Source organism: Acartia tonsa, chromosome 2 (genome assembly GCF_053477335.1).
Source record: "Acartia tonsa isolate MP-2025a chromosome 2, ASM5347733v1, whole genome shotgun sequence".
NCBI lineage: Eukaryota > Metazoa > Arthropoda > Copepoda > Calanoida > Acartiidae > Acartia > Acartia tonsa.
The window spans coordinates 25,252,843-25,275,206 of NC_137261.1; the positions used below are offsets into that span (position 1 = coordinate 25,252,843).

Consider the following 22,364-nt stretch of genomic DNA (forward strand, 5'->3'; position numbering starts at 1 on the left):
CAGCTCCTGAACTTGGAGGCCTATCCAAAAAATCTTAAAACTTGGGAAAATTCATCATATAAGAATGATTTTATCCCTAATAACCTATCCTCTCAGTCCAAAGATAAAGCCTATACTCCCTGTTTACGCAAATGTGTCAAAACTTCCCCCCCCCCCCTTAATTACCTTCCTATTATTTTTTTTGACATAAAATTAAACAAGAAATACAGTTACCTGAACTTTTAAATTTATCTGCTCTAGATTTGGGAACTTTAGGTCAGGTTCCAACAAATATGTTTCTTCTCCCAAGACTGGCAACTCCAAGCCTAATAAAACAACACTATTAAAATAAAATAAAAGGAGGCAAAATTCAAGTAAAACTTTAAGGAGTTATAAAATATAAAGCTTTTCTTTTTAACCACAAAGAACTGAATTAGAACCGTTTCTAAGCCATATTGAAAAATCATGTATTATTTCGTATTATGACCAGTTTTCTACGAATATTAAATAAAAATCATAATTTTAAGACCAGATTTGTTAGCCCCGAGGGGCCGAAGTCCTGGGCTAATTTCTTTGTATAATTTATCATTTTAATATAAGCGAAAAGCTGTCTGTAATACAATGCTATAAATAACTCATCTGCTGTAACTACCTGCTATATCATCTTTCCATTGAGTCAACACACTCTGGGTAAACTCCTTAGCCTCTGCAGACCTTGTCATGGAGGGATGGAAAACAAGATTTAATCTGTATCTTAAATTGCCTTGTTTAGAGTTCACAACCCCTCTCAATATTTCTCCAATACATTTGTAGTTCTCTGAGAAGATTACTATTTTCCATCTTCTTAGTGTTGGAGATAAGGAACATATTTTGAAAGAGAACCTGCAAAAAAAATGTTTAATCAAAAAGTGCTAAAACCTTGTAGACTTATTTTTACTAATAGTCTTTAAAATTTGAAGAAAAAAACACTCCGTTAATAAAACCATGTTTATTCAAGGTTTTTTTAACAAACCGCTAAAAGACTATTAAATTCAACGTGTCGGAGCCGTTTGATTTTAGTGCAGCTCCGGCTCCGCGGAGCCGTCTGTGATGATACGGCTCCAGCTCCGACCTAAAATCAAGAAAAACTCGACATATTTTTATCTCTCCCAAGTCTATTTTTGACTTTTGAAGGTTTTAAAAGTTCAGTTTTTGATAAAAATGGACTTGAAAAACTTAAAAGGGGCATTTGCACAGGAAAAAACAGAGTTACTAAATTATAATTTATAAAAAATCTCTTTATTTATCTATTCCGGAGCCGGAGCCGTTTTTTAACGAAAATTACTGCTCCAGCTCCAGCTAAATATGGCGGCTCCACGGCTTCCGGCTCCGAAACACTGCTATTAATATCATTAAACTTTAAGTAAAAACAAGAAACATATTACCATGAAGACACAAGTCTTAGATTTTTCTTATCCTTGATGTTCAAATGTTTTAGGACAATTCTAGTTGCTTCGTCTGGCAAAGACGCCAGTGGGAACATTTTTTAAGGTTTTTTTGTATCTAATTCATTTTCTGAAAAAAAATCAACCAAATTTTTTATAATTTGACTAGGTTTGTATTGATTTTTTAAAATTGAAAAATATTTTACTACACGAGTTACAATGATTTATTATAAATATTAATTACAATTATTAACTACCTAACAATGTTACAATATTTAAAGCTCATAGAAAATATATCACAATTCACATTAGTTACTAATAATAATTATTACAAATGCAATTAAGAAGGGTTTCGTGACAAAGGCAATTTTAAGACTAACAGAAACATTAATTTTAAAATAATAGCTTTAGTTATCTTTAAAGACTAGATATTAAAAAGGGGTAGGTTAACGAATTATACAGAGATTCCGTAAAACAAAGAAAATTTAACCAATCGTTATAAACTTAAGTATTCTAAAGGTAAAAAAAAATGAGTTTGATGTTATATTAATAAATCTTCCTAAACTGTTTACCTACCTATAGAAAACTAATTATGAATTATGAATTTTTCCAATGTTTCTAAACTCTAGTTTATTCGGGATCTTTGAACAATTCCCCTCTCCCTCAATTATTTTTGGTTATTGTTAACGAAGTTTAGATAAGAAATTAACTCCCAAAATTTTTCTGCCTAAAGTCTATTTTTTGATTCAAGCAATTTATTAGTAGCCTGCCATAATTTAGCAGCATATCTTGTATCTTCAACATGGTCACTAGGCCTGCTTGGGAAACAGTTGTTGATGTAAACAAATTCTTTTAGTTGCTTGAGGTCAGGGCTACATAAACTAAAGACAACACTACCAGCCGCCTAAGAAATTAATTATGTTAAGTATAAATATAGACAAACTAATATCATTTGAGATTAAGAACATCAGTGTTTTATAAATGTAATTATTTTTCTGAACAAATGTTTTTGTGTAGGAGCAAGTGTGTGACAATTTTAAAAGTGCAGAGAGAGGAAGTGAGTACAGAAACTGCGTAGATAACTATGTTCTTAAAGTTGTTATGACGGCCACACCCTTTTATAGTGTATCTATCCCATTGAAAGTAATACTTAAATAGGACAATAAATATATTTTATAGCAAAAAAAAAACAGTTTTGCTTCTTCAAATCTAAAAAATAAGTGAGTGTAGCCTAGCTTTAGTTTCTAAGTAGTCATGGAGTAGGATGAAACACTTTTGTATAGCCACCAGGGCCAGCTCTAGCCCTTCGTTAAAGTTTATTATGATTTGATCCGCTGTCAAGCTACTCTATTACCTCAACCTCGCAGGGTATGACAGGTGTCTCAAATTAAGTTAACACTAAGCTACGACGCCTCTTTAAAAAATAAATATAATATACCTGTTCAGCAGATTTAGTAAAAGGTCTGACAAGGAAGAAAATGATAGTGTAGAGCCACCAGGATTTTGCCAACTGGCTCCAGATCAGGTTGCCAGGATGTACAGCTCTGCACTGGATACCATACTTCTCATACTCAGTATGAATACATTGAGCAAACAGAAGCATAAATAACTTGCTGATATTATATTGATCTACCGATACAAATTGTGAAGGCAGAGGATTGAAACTTGCTAATCCATCTATTGAGTCTAAACTTGTAACAGGTGCAAATCTGTGACTTTCACTGGTAATCATGGTTATACACGATCCAGGTTTTAACATCTGATTCTTGAATAATAATCTCACAAGGTAGAAGTTAGAGACATAGTTGACCTGAAAATATTCAAATAACGGAATAGGAGCTTTCGCAAAGTTGTGAGTAAGATTCCAGTCAAATGAGCTTATGTCAAACTGTTTTTAAATAAGCGTTTAATTATACTATGCGTTTGGTCAACATTAAGAACAGTTAGACTTGATAAACGCATTTGACTGGAAGGAAAGATGTAATGATTTTAATTTCTCCATCACATTACTTATAGGTTTCATTCATTACGATTGATGAAAGAAGGACACCAGCATTACCTGGGCTAAGATTGGGTAATAAACATTAGGTTCCTTTAAGGATTTTGGGTATGAAATAATTAACTATGGATATTATGGTCTAAAGATCTTTACAAAATTATACCCAAGGATTACAAGCACCAAATGTGTAAACTATTGCTAAAGATAAAATAAATTTAAAAAAAAATGGATTGTAATATACCTGCATAATATATTCTAAACCATCATCAGTCAGTTTGTAAGGTAAACCAAAGACCCCTGCATTCAGCACAACATAATCAGCAACAGGATGAACTATTTTCAGTCTTTTAGTGAACTGTAGAACAGAATCAAAACTGGATAAATCCAGATGCAGGAAGGAGAGTTTCGCTGAGGCCCTTTCCTTGACAATTCTCTGGATTGCATCTTGTGCTTTCTTTTCATTTCTGGCTGCTATAATTACCTAAATTAACCACAAATTGAACAGGTATCTCATTAAGATATAATATGTCCCATACCTATATAAGAATAGGGTAAATTTTTTTAGTTCCATCTAATTATTTCTCGTATCGTATTATAAACGGCTTTCCGCGGATATAGAATGTACAATTATAAGATTAAAACTAGTTTTTTTAGCCTCAACGGTATCAACTGATTTTTAAAGGGAATCAATATTTCCATAACTGAAATAAACTTTTAATGAATTTATAGAGTAAATGCCCATTAGGTTTTTCAAAAAGGTTACCTGACAACCATGCAGGGCTAGAGCCCTAGCGGTCTCAAAGCCAATACCCGAACTTCCTCCGGTCACAAGAGCCACCTTTCCAGTCATGTCCAACCCGTGCAAAACCTGTAAAATATGCAGCTAGTTTGTTAGATCTTGCCTGTTGAACCCTCCACAAAAATAGCTTAAAACCACAAAGGACCAGTATTCTCTGAAGAGTAAAGCCCCATTGGTTCAACAGTTACCGTGATCATAATTTTCAGACAGACAGACATCATTCTACCTAGTGTTATAGATTTTTTAAAATTCATTTTTAAGACATAAAAAGGAAAAAGATTTTGCATAGGTATAGTGTCTCGTCAAAAATTATTTACCTGTAAAGCTGTTGTACTTGCATCATGTTTTTGTCTAAACTGCTGATCTCCAGATTCCTAACACAAAAATATATTGTCAAAATATGCATTCACTTTAAAAATGTACAAAAGTACTGACAAGCAATAAATTGAAAAGACCAGAGAAAATAAATTGTGCGTGGATAGGAAATTTAAAACTTAAAAATAACTAAGGTAGGATTTATGAGCTACCAACGGCCTCTATTTAACGTTTTATTTTTAAAAACTGTCGATTTCTTTTGAGAGGATGGTGTTACCTCCCCCAAATAGGTATAAACCTTCCCTAACCTATTAGAAATTTTTTTTTAAGAGCAACACAAGTGTGAATCAACTAAATTTAATTCTTAATCAAAACACTGAAAACTGTTCGTAATCAATAATACTAACCTGAATTTCTTGAGCAAATGCCAGGCGTGGGTCTGTAAACGTTGTTCTCTTGTTTTGATGGTCAATATAAACAACTGTCAATAATAAATATCAAATTCAGTAGGGATCTAAAGGGTTGAGACTATGGCCAATAAATCGATGTACATTGATTACCTCTTCTATAGATTAAAATTAGAAAAGTTTGGACACTGGACTTAAAGAACCAACCAAGCAAAATTCCCTAAAGCCCCGAAAGTTGTTATGCCAACGATTAAGAAACCGTTATCATATAACTTTGCGGGCTGGAGTAATAAAAAGCCCATTGTCCCCTCTCTCTCTACAAATTCCAAATTGAGAAATAAAATACCATCCTTTTCAGAAGGTATACAATTTCATAATATAAATAACACTGTTTAATAAACCCCTAGGTATACCTATGCATAAAAAAATAAACAATTCAGGTTGAATTTTATAAATATTTTCCTTTGTTATCCTCCAGTATTTGTCTTTCCCATCCAAATGGAAGTTTGTCTGACACAGCTTTACTCTTTCCTGTTCTTGGATGTGTCCACTGAGTTCTACTTTGCACATGATCCACGTAATATACTTCTCCTGAAATTACATGCTTTATACAATACTAACGATGGCTCCCCTAGCATCAAGGATCTTTGTATTCGAAATGATAAGGAAAGACAGAAAAAAGCTTAAAATTAACCCAGGATCTATGTGAAGCTTCCCTGAATTGAAGGACTTTATTGGTTCAGTTTTTTTTTAAATCTTAAGCTACATACAAAAAACCTTATTACTAGATATATATTAGGATACATAAATTTTTTCTAATTGTTTAATAAAGCTATATTGACCTGCTAAAGTTGCTCTTTCTTCCCATCCAGGTGGTAGTTCATCCTCACTATCTGATTCTGGTGTATACTGCATGCTGATTGGTAAGTTTGGAAAATTAACTGACAATGATTGGTTAATTATGTATCTAAATTTTCGCCTATTTGTCGAATCCAAAATATCAAAGAATTTGATTTGTCATCCAAGCTTTGATTCACTGTCTGATGGAATGCTTTATTCAGTTTACTATTTTGATTGTATGGTAATTATATTCCAATATTAAGCTTTTAATAATGTGGAACATTTTTTTTGTCAACTGAATCTTTAAACACCAAATAGATTCATATAAAAATTGTCCATTGTAAATTTATGTCTGAAACAGAATTCAGTATATAAGATTAATAATATAATATTAAGGTACCAAAGTAAATAAAAATAATAGAGAATAATTTTCATACATAATATAAAATACATAGTGTAAAAAATACAATGGAAATAATAATGCTGTGCAAATCTAATTCAATTCAAAGTCAAGCTTCTCCTCTGTAGAAAGAAAGTTAGCTTCTCTGGCTATCAGTGTGACCTCTCTGAATATATCATTCTCCAATGAGATGTCCTGCTGGCATTTCACTATCTTTAAATGTCGTTTTTTCCAAAGCTGCTGGAATTTGAACGTATCTGATAAAATTATTATTATATTTTTGATATAAAAACTGAATAATTAGTTATAAAAGCACAAAAAAGAATCAATTATAGGAGAACTAGAGAATGAACTGTAAATATGGGATAAAATTTAATAATGTTCCTTTTGAATCAAACCTATATAGTTAAAAATATAATGTTCCTAAATCAATGAGAATATTGTTTCTTCCATCCCAGATAGCCAAAGGAGAATCACACTTGTATGCCACAATACGGGTCAACAGCGAATAGGGATACTTTGCTACGGTCAGCTTTGTTTCCTAAAAATACATTATAGTTAAGTGAAATTTCTTTTGTCAACTGATAAGATTAGACACAGATGTAAGTAAAATATTTTTAAGGCGAGGGTACACAAATTTTAATATTGGTGATTAGGTGATGTGGCAGGTTGATTTTTTAGGGGTAGTAAAATTACAAAAAAATGGAGAGTCATTATCATAATATGAAGTGTTCATCATTTGATTCCTTTTTTTGGGATAAAATGAACATATTTTCTACTACAACTTAAGAAGTTATCTTTCTCTTACCTTGTATATTTGACCAGCTACTTCTATTCTGATGCTTGTTAATTTTTCTACTTGTTCACCAAGGCCCGTCAACTTCAAGAACTCCGCTTCTTTCTAGAAATTTAAATCAAGATGAATATGTATTTTAGATCTACCTAGTAATGATAAAAAGCACAGTTAAAATCTTGGTCTATCTTGTATATTAACGAATCTTCTTCCGAATTAAAAGTTCACCCCTAGTCAACTGTATTTTTTGTATGTGTTTATTATAGTTTTAGGCACCTACACAAAGGTTCCTAAAATGATTTAAATTTGAGCAAGAGCAAAGACTAAGTTATTTTTTAATATTTATTTTATGCTTTTCAAACAAATAATGAAGTGTACCTGTAAATCCCAAACAAGTGCTTCATTGTCCGCAATACTAGGTTTGAGCTGACCATGGCGTAGGTAGCTCAAAATTACTTGGAATGTCGAGGGGTCCCTGTCTAGAAAGAAAACACCATCCTAAAAAGAATAAAGAAGTTTAAAAGGCAGACAGGATTAAGTTTGAAATCTAACAATTCGTGTATATATAACTTTCTAGGAAGCTCAATTAGAATAGACCTCAAAATATTTTTTACTTATGCTTGTACAGATTTTTGTTAATTTTAACTTTTCTTCCTAATGCCTGGTCATATGATGTTAAAAAGGAATTTTAAGCTTAAATGATGTTTCTAAATGTATGTATATTGCATATAACACCAGGTTTTACGGTTCTCTATATATTAATCCTTTCTACCTTTGTTAATTATGTCAAAAATATTTGAAAATTTGTTATAAGTGGCTTTCATAGAGATGTTGTTAATAACTTAGCAACCATTTAATGTCGTACCTTGATTAGAATTGGGCTCTCAGTGGTTTCAGGATCGAATATCTTGGCCAGAATTGAGTCAGGTTCCCTTTTTAATGTTTCTCGTGTTGTCTCAAACCTAATATTATCTTCGAATGAATATTTTGTAGGATGTATAAAGATTGCCAAATTATTTAAAATGTATCAGAACATTCAATGAATAATAAAACAAATATGTAAAACTATCTTTTGATTAAGATTTCAGTGTCCAGTAGACTATTGAATTCTATTTGCCAGGAAAGTTTTCTGTAAGTCATAGGCAGATTTTAACAAATGAATCTAATTCCAGGAAGGTTCTGGAAAAAGAAGACACTGAAATTTTATTTGATTACCTATTGAACTTTAGACTGCAGTGGTAAATTACCTTTCGCCACCAACATTAAGTGTGATTACTGAGCACAATTCTTGAAGACGGAAATTTATTTCTTCTTTGAGCTTTACCAGATTAAAATGCTCAGCCTGTAATAAAATAATTTGTTTTGAATACCCTACCTAAATATTATTAGAATTAGGATTGATTTTCAGCTTCAACGAACAATAAAAATCTATTCTAAAACTTACTTTGTTCTTTTGGGGAAAAAAATACATTATTTAGGTACTTGGCTTCTATGGAAGTTTAGGATAGTTTAATGCAATTTAAAAAAAAAATATTTTTATACTTCGATTATTGTAGACGTTTTTAATCTAGTTGTATACCTATCCTAAATTGTAGATTACATAAATTGACTGTACTTAAATTTTAAGAACATTTTTGTCTGTTTATTTTATATTTATCCTACACCCATCATGATAAATTGTAAAATGTAAATGTTCCTACCTCAATAAGAAGACTAAAAAGAGTATCCTCAGAAATGCCTCTCCTAAGTTCTCCATCTCGTAAATAATCCAGAATCAGGCGGAATCTCTCTGCGTCTCTGTCAATAAAATAAGCTCCATCCTACAAAAAAACCACATTTAAATAAATGATTGCTTTCATTGTTAAGCGATATTTTGTCAACCGAGACCCCTAAGGTAAACTAATTTTAAGCTAAACTTAAAAAAAAAACATAAAGAATTTTACTTTTTACTTAATCTGAAAAAAAACTACAATTAGCACCAAATTAAGTTTTTTTCTCTAAAAAGTTAGTTTTTCTAAGATACCTTGGCGTTTACAAAAATGCCAACTAGACATTGGATAACTTTGAGTTAAACAAAAAAAATATTTTTAGATGATTTTTATTGCCCATGAAAACCGGCAACAGCTTATGTCCTTTTAGATTTTATCTTAGGATTACAAACACTGGTTCAAAAACAAAGACTATTCCCCTTTTTAATGATTTCAAAAGCAGAAGAACTTCTAATGAAAATAAAACCATACCTTGAAAACGGCTGGCTGTGAAAGAACCGCCTCCGGATCACACATTTTAGCCAGCTGTGAGCCTGGCTCCTTCATCAGAGTGTGCCACGCTGTGTAAAATCTAATCACCATTCATTAAGAATAAGTTAACCTTTGTTTAGTTTAGTTTAAAATATTGTCAGAATTTAAGTTTTTGTTGTTGTGCTTGGTAACAAATCAATGGACGTGGGACACCTGCCATTTGTTGTTCAATACTTTAAATTTCATATTATACGAATATTAGGAGGTTTATATTTGTTCTCAATGCCTGGTTCCACCAACATTCAAACATATAACTTCATCAAATTTCATCCTAAATACATACAAAACAGTGATATCTTTTACCTACTCATTTTTCACATAATTAAGTTTTATAGGTTAAAAATCAAACTTTTGCTATGCCCAAGTCGGAAGTGATTCCCCGACATTAAAATATTGTTTATCAAAAGTCCAGTCGATGTTTTACTTTAAAGACGTCAAACAAAATAGCCCAAAACCTTCTCTAGAAAACAATAAAGATCGCTGAAAAATTAACGTTAGACATTTATGTGATTTATCTACCTTTTAACACATGTGTACATTGTACATACTTAAGAATTGTATATTACATAAATTCTAGTAACAGATTTAGATCAGATAAAAAAATAAAAGACACCTTGGAACATTGGCACTTGGGTTGTATTTCCTTTCCTCCATATCAAAATCTGCACCATCAAGAGGTTCACTAAGAATAAATAAAATTTTAATCATTATGTTTCAGCAATTATTTGTAAATACCAGGAATAGGATTCTAAAAAAGCTGTATAAATAAAAATTATTTTACCGACATAAATTAAATTAAATTGCTGAATTACGACTTCTGGGTAAATACAAAGGTTGGTTGGGTCGTTCAAATTCCTATGAATAACCTACACTATAGTAGTTATCACAATGATTAAATAATTATTTGACTAAGACAGATCCACATACTTATTGTGATTTTAATTATAATTAATTTTACCTGTCGTGTAAACTGTCATTGTCAACGTAATGTGAGTATTTTTCTTTTAGGGTTGCAGCATCTGAAGGAAAAAATTAATGATTAACTTTTTCTACTTTACAATACAATTATAAAGATGTCATAAAAAAATAAAATTTGATAAGATGATAAAAGTAATCTTTTTAACATCTTCTGCACCTTCTTTAATTTGCTTTGAAGAGTAGATCAAGAATCAAAAGACTTTAGAAATGAATCATATTAAGACCATTATTTATTAATATTCTAATTTTCTTTAAAATTCTTCTAACCTTCTATATCTTCATAACTATTTGCTCTGGGTAGGTTAGCGGCAGCTGGATCCCCACGGGGTATTGTCATAGCATCATCAGCATACTTAAAAAATTGTATACATCTTATATAACTAGCTACAAGTAACTTGATATTAAAGAAGGGTTAATTTCTAACTTAACATGACTAGTTTTCTTAAAAACTGATGCCTTTTCGAATTGAAAAAAATTACCTACTGCCCTTTCATGTAAATACAAACCATGAAAATTTGGAATATTTTGATATAAATAATAAATATAGCACACTTGCCCTCTAAAATAACCTCAAAATAAATAAATACCCACTTTTTGTTGACCTTCTTTTCAAAAAATCATAAAAAGAAATATATAAAGAAAGTAATTTCAAATAAAACATCAGTTTACCTTCTTTTGCAAACATTTCCAATGATTCTTCATTTGATACACTGACATCTGATTAATAATTCACATTTCTAATTTTTATTAGGTAGCGCAGCTACTATATAACTAGGGTTAACATGTTCGAATGTCCGACATAATTCATTGACGAAATTCAGTCTAATTATGATTCATGAATAGGCTGAAAAATCTAGTATGTCATTGTCTATTCTCTTTCAAATCAACAATCCTAATAATTAGAGAAGCATAATTTCTATCAACTTAAAAAGTTTATCTTTAAAAAAAACAATTTAAATAATTGATATGTGATATATTCCTTTTCAAGTCTTGGAAACTCAATCACCATTGTCTTCTTTATATCTGTCCAAACCTTAAAACAATAACTGGTAAAAGGAAGCCTGCAAAAAATACACTGCTCTAACTGCTGTTAGACTGCCATCAGTAGACACAATACCCAAAATTTGAAGCCTCTAGCTTCGCCTTCAATAACAAAAGGTATGCATTTTAAAATTATATTTTAGGCACATGAATATTTTGAAAGCTTTCCACACCTCATGACAGAAATTTAGAAATTAATTTACGTCTTTCAATAGTTAGAGCGGGGTATTTCTTGCAGGCTTTCTTTAACTTTTCATATGTAAAATGGATTTTAGTACTTTTAAAGTTTTAATTAAATATCAAAAGCGCTTTTAAATACCTTCTTTTTAACATCTTGAAGTCCGGAAGATTTTGCTCTGATAATCTCGTAATACTCTCCATTATTTCCATTTATTACAAGATCTAAACATTAACAAGGATGATAAAATCAATTAAGATAAAGCTAATAACAGTCATTCTGATAGCAAAGAATTAATTCTATGCAGAGAGGTAGGGGACATTAGGCTGTTTATTAAACTAGTCCTGATAAAGCTTTCTTAATCGTTGGCTTAACAACCTTGGAGAATTATATCAAATTTTGACTGTGTCCAAACGTTTCAACCGCTAATTGTAATCTAAAAAAGGGATAATTTTATGTTTTATCATTGTTAATGTAAAACAATTTATCATACATTGTCTTATCCCTTAAGATCTCTGAATTCTATAATAATAACAACTCGAATAATTTACCTTTAAATCTTTCTGATTCAGCAAAACTCCATCTAAATTTAAACTCCCCTCCTGAATCTTCCATTTTAAGTTTATTTATCTGTAACAATAGGATTAAAAAGACAATTTTTCATCATCATCCAGGAATCTAAATGCCCTTGCAATTTCTGTAAGGGCATGGAACTTGTTTGATGTACATAAAGACGTTGACTTTGAGATTCTCAGCAATCTTTTTTGCCACAGAAGTTTGAACTTTTCTGGTTCTGAATATATCAAAAATACCTTTATAAAAATTCAGTTGGGGCTTAACAAAAGAAAAAAAGTGCTCTTTGCCTTTTTTTGACTGATTAAGCTTAGATAATTAATGTGGAAAGTGGTGAATTTTTATAATAAAGTAAAAGGATCCCTGTGTGTACCGAAGGATCTCGCTAACCGCCTAATCGATATGGTTCTCTTTTAAAATGTAGCTTGTCACAGGTCTTGGGAAGGTTTATAACTACCCTTCCAAGAACTTTTAAAAATAAAACATAAGGTTCATCAAAGTGTCCATAATGGCCGCAAGGGGCGTAGCCGCTTATGTTTTAATATCATACTTGACCGGCCATAAAAAGAAAGAAGGTATTTTTTGTATTATTCCTGAAATATTGAACAATATTGGTTGACTTCTGTCCAAATTTTCACAATTTTCGTTCACTATACGTGTTAAAAGGGAATCTGAATTCTTAATCACAGTGGCCTTTAACTCCTTAACAAACAAACAAACAATTATATGGATTATATTTTAATTGTAAATAGATAAAAATATAAAATAACAAGGATGGCATCATCCATCAGTAGCGAAGCAGAACAAATCATAGATGGACAAACGGTTAAAGTAAAATATAGAGAAGATGATTAGTTGATATGTAAAAGAAAAAAAGGTATAAAAAACTATTTTTGTCTTTTGATGCATGACCAACAGACCGACGGACCTAGTAAATCATAAAGCAGAGGCTCATAGAAGGATCTTCACCAACAATTTCAGCTGTTTATCTTATAAAGCAGCTGAAAAATCGCATTACCTCTATAGCATTACAGACGGACCGATAAAAGAATCATAGAGTAGCTTCGATATTTTAAACTAGTTATACATTATACATATCATTGTATATTTAACAAATAAGTCTAATTTTAAAGATACCTTGTACAAAGTGCCGTTCACTTCAAACTGGATGTATGATAATTTTTCTAACATTTTTTTCAATTCAGATAATTTCAGAAACTCAGCTTCTTTCTAAATATGTATAATACCTAGGTACCTACCATTTAATTTCATATTAAAAAAATCATTTCAATAAAAAAGTTGTTAAATTACATATTACTACCTGCAAGGACCATATCAAAGCTTCATTATGTACAACACTAGGACACAGTTCTCCTAGACGTAGGTAGTTCAAAATAACTTTAAATACGTCAGGATTCCGATCCAAGAATAGGCTGCCATCCTATTATGAAAATAACATGTAATAGGTAGTTTATCTTGGTACATGCCTTGATAAATGTCTAACCCGAAAGTTCTTTAAATATTAAAAAATGAAATTATCGCAAAATTCTACAAAATAAATCATTATTCATTATTATTACCTTAATCAAAATTGGGCTTTCATTTGTATCAGGATCAAATATTTTAGCCAAAACAGATTCAGGTTCTCTCTTCAAGGTTTCTCGTGTAGTCTCAAACCTAAAAAAATGAACAATAAGTTTCATACCTACTTATTGTGTAGGTAGGTACTTTGTATTATCAATTAACAGCCAAAAAGTTTCTAAATTCATATATTCATATCTTTTTGTATACAATTCATAATGTACAGAATATAAACTTTCTACTAAGAAAATTACAATTTAATTTTTAAGTTTGTTGTTTATACCTGGTACCGCCGACATTAATGCAAATAACAGCACATAGTTCTTGCAGGCGAAAATTTATCTCAGATTTTAGTTTTGCTAGCTGAAAATGTTCTGCCTAAATGAAATATTGTTTAAGACTGTTCATTTTAATGGTTAGAAATTGTTAACGAAATTTAGAAAATAGGTATTTTAGAAATTAAATTCTTTATTGATACCTCAATTAGAAGTCCAAAAAGGATATCTTCAGAAATCCCTCTTTTTAGTTCCCCATCTCTCAAATATTCCAAGATAAGGCGAAATCTTTCACAGTCCCTATCGATGAAATACGCACCATCCTATTTAAAGTTTCTTCTTTATTAGATATTGATGGTCTTACTGAGGGTGTGAGAATCCATGTATACGAGCTGGTTCTACAACATTGTGAAGTTCCTAACAAGCTACATCTACAAGACATTATTTCTCAGATAAGTTTAGCATTTAGATTAAAGAATGACCTAAGTTTGACAGAATTTAAAAATGATAGGCTAATATTGTTCTGGATTGAACAAAAAGATAGGGCTATAAATTATCTCTTTGATTTACTTCCTCCTTTAAATGAATTGTATGAAATGCCTTTAAATATTAGTCATGATGCTTTCCTTGAAGTTTTATTAAATTGTATTAAAAATTCTATAATAAGCTTTCAATCAAACTTTCTTAAGAGCAGTAGAAAAATACAAAAAGATTTGTCAAAGTCATTGAAGTGTGGAAATGTCACAGATGATACTGTACTTAATAAAATCATTGATATTGAAAACAGTCTGAGTAAAATGGAAGATGAAGAAAATTATCGTAGGTTAGAGACTTCTGGGTATTTCCACATTTTAAATGCAGAAAAGGCCTCAAAAGCATTTAGTAGTTTGCTAAAAAATTCAAAAAAAGCTGACTCTATCTCACAAATTAAGAATGACTTAGGTGAATCTTTTACATGTGAGAATGAAAGGAATGAGTTTTTAACAAATCACTTTAAAAATAAATTTGGCACAGCCTTTATTTCCAATTCTTCTCTCTTTGATTTTTTAGGCAATAATGTAAATCACCCAAAAATATTAGAACATAAATTAAATAACACAGATAGAGAAAAATTAGAGGCAGACATTTCTATTAATGAATTAAAAGAGTCACTTTGTTCAGCTAATTTAAATTCTAGTGTAGGACCAGATGGTATTCCTTATAGAATGTTGGTTAAGTTTTGGGACATTTTAAGCTTACCTTTACTGAGAGGCTTTAAAGAAATGATTAATAAAAAACAGTTAAGAGGCATGCTAAGATGTGGTAAAATTAGACTTATAGCCAAAAAAAATTCTGACCTTTCAAAAATTAAATCTTGGAGGACAATTTTTTGTTTGTCTACTGTGTACAAAATTTTCTCTGGGGTTATTGACAATAGGTTAAAAAAAGTAATTGACAAAATAAATATCAGATCTCAAAAAGCTTATTCTTCTAAATACACTATTCAGGAAAATTTGATTCAAATTTATGAACTAATTTCTAAAACTTTAGCTTCCAACTCGTCTCTAGCAATTGCTTTAATTGATTTTCACTCAGCCTTTGACTGTATTGGACATGGTTATTTAAGAGATGTATTGGAATTTATGAATTTTGGCCCAAATATGATAAATATGATTTTAACATGCATGAATGATAGATTTGCCCACATTCTGACCGATACTGGAATAACACCTAACTTTCCCATGAAAGTTGGTTATATGCAAGGTGATAGGCCAAGTCCTAACATTTTTAAAATTGCCCTAACTCCTTTATTACTTATTTTATCAATTAACAATGAAATTGTAATACCAAGAGCTATACCTTTTAAATTGACCGACACAGATACACAGCCAGACCCTGAATCAGCATTTGCCGATGATTGTAATGTTGCATTTACTCCAACTGCCATTGCTTTAAAAACTATTTTTCAAATTCTTACCTACTTTGCACAAGTTTCTAATTTAAGAACTAATGTAAACAAAACCAAAATTTGTATTATAGGTAGGAAGCCATCAAATGATTTTTTTCTGGAATTGGATTTAATGGGTATTGAATTGGTTGATGATTTTGATATTTTAGGTTTACATTTTGATTCAAAACTGTCTAATATGCAAAATAATTGGAACAAAATTGTCACTAAAATGTCAAAAGTTAGAAATTTTTGGGCACTTTTCTACCTTACTACACCTGGAAAAATTGCAATTATAAAGGGATTCATGTTACCTTTACTGAATTATGTAGGGGTAGTTGTCTTTCCATCTGAAGAAATAATTTTGCAAATTGAAAATCTCATTATTTCTTTCTTATGTCAAAGTAGAGCAATTGCAAAATCTAAAATCTTTTCAAGTGTTGAAAATGGAGGTTTAGGAATACCAAAAGTAATAGATTTTTTACGCTCTTTAGATATTTTAATGTATAAAAAATCCTTATCTATAGTAGATACTTGGGCTTTAGAAATAAAAAATACTAGATGTCAAGCAAATGATCCATTTTATTTCAATGAAAAATTAGATAAGAATATTAATCCTATTTTATCTAGAATTATTGAATCATATATAATATTTTCAAATTCATTTTGGCTAAACCATGATAACATAAAAGATATGAGAATTTTTAAAAATAATTTCTTCTGTAATAGTGAAAAACAAATTGTAAGCAGGGCAATTTTTACAGAAACAACATGGGTACGCTATGAAAATGATATAAAGTCAATTTGTTTTGGAGACCTGTTAAATATTGATAATATTTGTCTAGATTATAGAAACTTTAACATCAAATCAAAGGTCAATTTTAATTACATGGAATTTTTGAGACTTCGAGGATTTGTTCAGCACAATATTGCTTTATATAGGTGTAAACTTTCAAAGCCCCAAACTAAAATCAGTTCACTTTTTTTAAAGCCAAAAGTAAAGTCAAAACATTTCCGTTACTTCTTATCAAATGATGATCAGAGGATAGAAAAGTGTAAGTCTTACTTAAATAGGTATAACTGGGCGAAAATAAGAGAATTTGACATAGAGAGAGAGCGTAAATGGCAAAAAGTATGGACTTTTTCCTTTTTACCAATAAATATCCGAGAATTCGCATTTAGGTCCATAAACAATTATAACTATTTTAACGCTAATATCTCTAATTTTAGGCCAGAATCTCCAGAATGTACACTTTGTAAGTTGGATCGGAATCTACCCGCACCGAGAGAAACAACACAGCACTTTTTTCTGGACTGTCCCGTCACCACAAACTTTACATCAAACTACTTCACAGAATTTCTACAGAATATGGAATTTAATTTCGACTCAAGCTGGCTGTTAATAGGAGTCCCAAAAACGCTTACCAGATACCTTATTAATGTAGTTAATATTGAAATTACACTTGTGTTATTTTTTATCTTTCAGTCAAGACTGAAAAAAAAGATCCCTTTAAATTCAAATCTACTTGAATTTATTTCCTTTCAAAGAAAATTTTTGCTCAAAAACAAAAATTATAAATTAGGATATGAAAAATTAACAACATATCAATTCGACCCTGGATAAATGTCATACTTCGAATATAGAAAGAAAACTACCTGCAAATGAGGGCACTTCTAAAAGTGTTTGTTTTTTCAAATCCATATGTAATATATAATTCCTATACTTTACACTTACAACAAACACACCAAATCTTTAGACACACTTAAGTATTTCACCTCAACTTCATCTCACCTGTAGAGTTTATAGGTGGGTATTGATAAATTAGTATAGTAGAAAAAAATTATGATCCCGAGGATTATTATTTCTTGTTATTCTAACTTTAACCATGTGAATTTAAGCCTGTTTTTCACATGGTGAAAGACAAGAAAAATTACCTCATCCAATAGAGGGTCAGTGCATAACCTAAACAACATTCTTGAGGTGAAGCTTTCGGTAGTCTGCCCATTAAAGCATTCTGCAGTTTTCATTTAACAGGCCACACTTATTTATCCAGGGATAGGTATAACAAACAATGGAGTTAATTCTAAAATAATATTTAGGGGGCAAATGGAGAGGACGTCAATATTACGATGTGTTGCCCCCCAACGACAGCTGAAAAACATGTATAGGTTTCGTGATTTTTTCCCCGAATTAAATTCGTTATTGGTATAAGCTGTTATTTATCCATCATTTACAATTTAAAGTTCAGCTTTGTATCTTTTACACAGTTTTAATCAGTGTATATTTAGGATTAGTATTGACCTAATATTTGTATCATAAACATTTTTTAAATTTCTTAATGACCCTTATTTTTTTATAGAACTTACTGAAGTTCTATTTTTTTAGTATAAAATTGACATATTTTGAGAATAGATTTGTTGAATAAGTCTTAACTTAATTTAAATGTACACCTTTTATGATAAACGGCAATTTTTCTTTCTCTTTTTTTTTACTTCTGGTTTACAATCAACTAACACTTTTTTTTAAAGAGAATATCTTGGAAAAATCTTTATTTAATATTGTTAATATTGTTATAATAACTCTTATAATTCAGATGTAAACTTTTTTATGTATATAATTAAGACAAATAAAGAATCAAAAAAAAAAATATTTAAAGTTATTAAGTTAGTAACACATAGCTTAGGTCATTATTTATATGTTTCTGATAAAAAGTAATTAATAAATTTGGACACTTTAGAACAGTAGGTATTAAACAAATATTTGAAGGAAAATGATTCCACTGTATTAGATATTTATACCTTAAATACTATTCGTTGTGATAGCACTGCCTCAGGGTCGCAAAGTTTGGCCAGTTCAGAATTTGGTTCTTTAGCCAGTGTCTGCCAGCTAGTAAAAAATCTATAATATGAATAATTTTGGCAAAGATTCTTTTTAAGAGTTAAAAAATAAACAGGTTAGTATGTTGTAATTGGAACACACTTTTATATATTTGCTATTGAAATGCAATTTCATCGACATATTGATATTTTGTATTTTAGAAATCAAATATTAATTTACTTTCTTCCCCCAACGTTCAAGCAGATAACTTCATCCAGCTGAATCCTTAAATAATTTTTAAATCAATCAAAAAAAAAAACCAGAACAAAATATATCTAATTCCAGTAGGCAATGAAAAATAGGTATACCAGATAAATGGATTTCCTTCAAATTAACAAAGACAAAAATTTTGAACATGAAGGGTGATATTTTCTGAAATTCTAATTTGTACCTGGGACCTTCACTATCTGGATTAAACTTGCTCTCAATCATTTCAAAATCGTCAGCATCTACTGTTTCACTGCAATCATAATAATAATACTTTAAAAATCCCAAAACATTGGTGTATATTTTCCATTCAGTTAGAAATCTTTCTTGACCCAATTTAAAAGAAAAAAATACTTAATCTCTTTACCATGGTTTCCCCCAACTCCCTGCGGGAAATATACAACACCTCCATGTATTAATGTTTATTAATATTATTTTTTTGAGCACACCTGTCTTGGAAGCTGTCGGTATTGTCTATGTAATGTGCATACTTCTCTCTTAAAGATACAGATCCTAAAAACATCAAAAGTAATATTAAATAAAATTTAACACTATCTAGGTATCTAACATTCAAAGAATTACTTGAAAAAATAAGTAACTATAGGAAGAAAATGTCCACAAAAAAAATGCCTTAAAAGTATTAGTATAATAAAAATTAAACTCTAACCTTCGTCTGTAGTTTTAGGCAAGGTAAGGTCACCACGTGGTATGGTCATAGCATCGTCTACATACTAAAATATGATAGCGAATAATGTACAATCTTCTCATCAACTTAAAGATTAAAACAAAATTTTTAAATCTATCAATAAAAATTTACCTTTCTCTGGAGACATTTTAGATGATTCTTCATTTGAAAGATTGACATCTGGTAATCATTATTGAATTCATTATATTTCTGTATGATAGATAATTCTCCTAACTATCGACTTCATATTTTTATATACTAGTGGTTGCGCCCCAGCTTCTAGCAGTGGAAGGGCAGTTTAAACATTTTTAGGCTTAACTTTAAAAAAACTTCAATGCTTCTTACATAGGATTCACATAACAAGGAAAACCTTTTTTTGTTGCTATGATTTTTCTATTCAATAATTTCCTTTTCTAGTCTTGGGAACTCCTTGACCATTGAAACTTTGATCTCTTGCCAAATCTAATAAGAAAACATATACCTATTTGAAATGTTATTTTTAAAATTCATTAAAATTTTATAAAAAGAATTTGTATCAACATCTGAGGTCATTTTCCTCATAATAGTGTCTCTCACCTTGTTTTTAACATTGCAAAGAGCAGATGACCGAGCTTTCAATATTTCATAATATTCTCCTTTATTGCCATTTATCACAAGTTCTAAAACGATTTGGTTGTAAAAATATTATTTATTCTCATTTTGCCATAATGGCATGCAAATAGTTACTTAATATTTTATAAGATGCAAAATATCTTTAAAACAGCTCGATAGTACTTTCGTAGTATTTATCTTGTGAATTAATTTTTGTATAATTTTCAGAGGGTCTGAGGTTACCATGTTTCTCAAATAAATGAACCACGACTCTTTTGAGGCAAGCGGAGCAAATACGTTTGTATCATTAATTTTACATCTCCTAGAGGTAAACCTGACTAGGTAGATGAAAACTGATTTTCTTGAAATTAAAACTTAAGAATTAAATTATCATTAATGAGTATTTTACCTTTAAACCTTTCAGATTCTTCTGTGCTCCATCGAAATTTAAATTCGCCTGCCGTTTCATCCATCTTTTTAGATGTCTAAAAGCAATAATATGCATGGTTTTATATAATTAAATAACATATTTTGTTGAGAATTCTTCATTTCTTGTACTTAGAGCACGTTGTTCCTTTGAAAATTTTAGCATTCACTGCAGCTTTGTCGTCACTGTAGGTTGAAAATTAGGGGTAAAGAAATAAAAATCATCATAACTCCTCCAAATTTTAAGATATATCAATAATATTTTAATTATTTAATTCCCCATTAACAGTAATTTTAGAAAAACCTTTTTTTATTTTTTTATTTGCTAAGCAAAAAGTCGAAAAAAATACTTTTTAACCAAATTTAAGCTAAAAATGATAACTGTTCGCAGAAATTTATGGAAAATTTCTAAATCAAGTAATTTATACATGAATACTTGTTAGTTGTTTAGCAAAATCAAATATTATGTATAAAATTCTTCAACTTTGTCAAAAAAGTGGTTTTTAAGCTCTTAATCGCAAAAATAGTTAAATTTTCGATTTTATATCACTGCGCGCAGCTTTGTGGCAAATGTAGGCAAAAATTTAGGGGCAGTGAAATAAAAACGATCATAACTCCTACAAACTTTAAGATAGATAAAAAATAATTGGATTATTTAATTCTCCATTATCAGTAGTTTAAGAATATTTTTAATTTTTTTTATTTAATAACAGAAAGTCGAAAAAAAACCTTTTTTTTTACGAAATTTAGGCTAAAACAGTGAACATTAGTTTCGGTAAAATTCGGTGGACTTAGTGTTGACCGATTTGAAATTTTTTTTTTTTAAATGTTCATGAAGAATTCCTTTATCCCAAACATCTTTTTTTTATATTTCTATTGTATTTGCAAGGCAAGTAATAAACAGATATTTTAGCGCCGTTATTGGTAATTTTTCAGGGGTAATTTTGTTTATCTGTGCTCAAAAATTATTTTTTTTTAAAGCATTTATATTAATTCAAATAATTAAAAGTAGATATTCGGAAAAAAAAGTTCTAAAATATTTACATAAATCACTTAAAAATAAGATTTAAAAAGCCCTATTTTTCGTAAAAAATGCGCTCTTCCGTGACGGGTCGGAGTTGAAATCGGAGATTTTGTGTATTGTGCAGAATGCTCATCCCACAGTGCGCGCATTATACTTGACAAAACTGCAGTGCATTCTATTCATTAGGTGGTACAAATAAGAGCATTTGTACGTCGTCGAAAAAAATAGAGGAATTCAAATCATATACAAAAAAAAGTTAAAATATTTGTCTCCAACCGTTTTTAGGAGATATAACAAGATTAAAATAACTTAAAAATGAATATATGATAAATCAGGTAAAAAATTATAAACTTACAAGTAACAAATATCACATTCATTGAAAACATCAGAGAAAATTTCCATTAATTTCAACAGACTTAAAATATAAACAATTTTTTTGTTTTGATGCGCAACCGTTTTGATAATTCCGCTACTTTATTGTATTGCTAAATGTCGTCTTTGACAATATATATTTTATTTCGAATCTATTAGGTTTAAATCCCCATATCGACCTTAAAATCGACTTTTAGATTAGGTTAGATTCAAAAGGATACATTTAAGTATAATTGAGTATATTAATTCTAAATAATTTAATTAAAATCCGATTATTGATTATTTGGTATTAGACAGTAAAATAAAAGTCAGCGGCATTTTAAGGATAATGCGCGCTTTCTGCTAGCGACGGCTCTTGCAAAAAATATATTG

General features: G+C 30.0%; 2 protein-coding genes across 4 annotated transcripts; both read right to left on the reverse strand.

Annotated features, from left to right (window-relative positions):
• Positions 1–156: 156 nt before the first annotated feature.
• On the reverse strand, positions 157–6,120 carry Wwox (WW domain-containing oxidoreductase). The gene is made up of 10 exons (XM_080149898.1): positions 5,766–6,120; positions 5,386–5,514; positions 4,924–4,997; positions 4,519–4,575; positions 4,166–4,270; positions 3,644–3,883; positions 2,842–3,213; positions 1,404–2,307; positions 632–861; positions 157–305 (listed from the first exon to the last, which is right to left on the reverse strand). Exons 1-8 carry the CDS (start codon positions 5,836–5,838, stop codon positions 2,131–2,133), a joined length of 1,227 nt encoding a protein of 408 aa, XP_080006024.1. The 5' UTR covers positions 5,839–6,120; the 3' UTR covers positions 157–305; positions 632–861; positions 1,404–2,130.
• Positions 6,120–22,107, reverse strand: LOC145307435 (uncharacterized). 3 transcript variants are annotated; one of them, XR_013875470.1, is made up of 18 exons: positions 21,976–22,107; positions 20,580–20,655; positions 20,156–20,238; positions 19,988–20,041; positions 19,712–19,759; positions 19,562–19,625; positions 19,344–19,407; positions 19,079–19,147; positions 18,868–18,912; positions 18,609–18,708; positions 14,086–14,205; positions 13,891–13,985; positions 13,607–13,703; positions 13,348–13,467; positions 13,164–13,256; positions 12,620–12,728; positions 12,005–12,246; positions 11,595–11,677 (listed from the first exon to the last, which is right to left on the reverse strand). XR_013875470.1 is itself a non-coding variant. In XM_080149880.1 (16 exons), exons 1-16 carry the CDS (start codon positions 12,066–12,068, stop codon positions 6,257–6,259), a joined length of 1,416 nt encoding a protein of 471 aa, XP_080006006.1. In that variant the 5' UTR covers positions 12,069–12,201; the 3' UTR covers positions 6,120–6,256. The 3 variants fall into 3 exon arrangements, 2 of the variants coding, with proteins under 2 accessions (XP_080006006.1, XP_080006016.1); XM_080149880.1 differs by lacking the exons at positions 12,620–12,728; positions 13,164–13,256; positions 13,348–13,467; ... (11 more) ...; positions 20,580–20,655; positions 21,976–22,107 and adding exons at positions 6,120–6,420; positions 6,587–6,704; positions 6,972–7,064; ... (9 more) ...; positions 10,904–10,951; positions 11,214–11,267 and having other exon boundaries at positions 12,005–12,201; XM_080149890.1 differs by lacking the exons at positions 12,620–12,728; positions 13,164–13,256; positions 13,348–13,467; ... (11 more) ...; positions 20,580–20,655; positions 21,976–22,107 and adding exons at positions 6,120–6,420; positions 6,587–6,704; positions 6,972–7,064; ... (8 more) ...; positions 10,904–10,951; positions 11,214–11,267 and having other exon boundaries at positions 12,005–12,201.
• Between the last annotated feature and the right edge of the window lie 257 nt (positions 22,108–22,364).

Excerpts from the sequence above, each read along its gene's own strand:
- LOC145307435 (XM_080149880.1), bottom strand. The coding sequence starts at position 12,068 with ATGGAAGATTCAGGAGGGGAGTTTAAATTTAGATGGAGTTTTGCTGAA. Across the intron at positions 11,678-12,004 it reads TGAATCAGAAAGATTTAAAG|ATCTTGTAATAAATGGAAAT; the intron begins GTAAATTATTCG and ends GTTAATGTTTAG. Across the intron at positions 6,421-6,586 it reads CAATATTCTCATTGATTTAG|ATACGTTCAAATTCCAGCAG; the intron begins GAACATTATATT and ends TAATTTTATCAG.
- Wwox (XM_080149898.1), bottom strand. The coding sequence starts at position 5,838 with ATGCAGTATACACCAGAATCAGATAGTGAGGATGAACTACCACCTGGA. Across the intron at positions 3,884-4,165 it reads TAGCCCTGCATGGTTGTCAG|GTAATTATAGCAGCCAGAAA; the intron begins GTAACCTTTTTG and ends TGGTTAATTTAG. Across the intron at positions 2,308-2,841 it reads TTACTAAATCTGCTGAACAG|GCGGCTGGTAGTGTTGTCTT; the intron begins GTATATTATATT and ends TTAATTTCTTAG.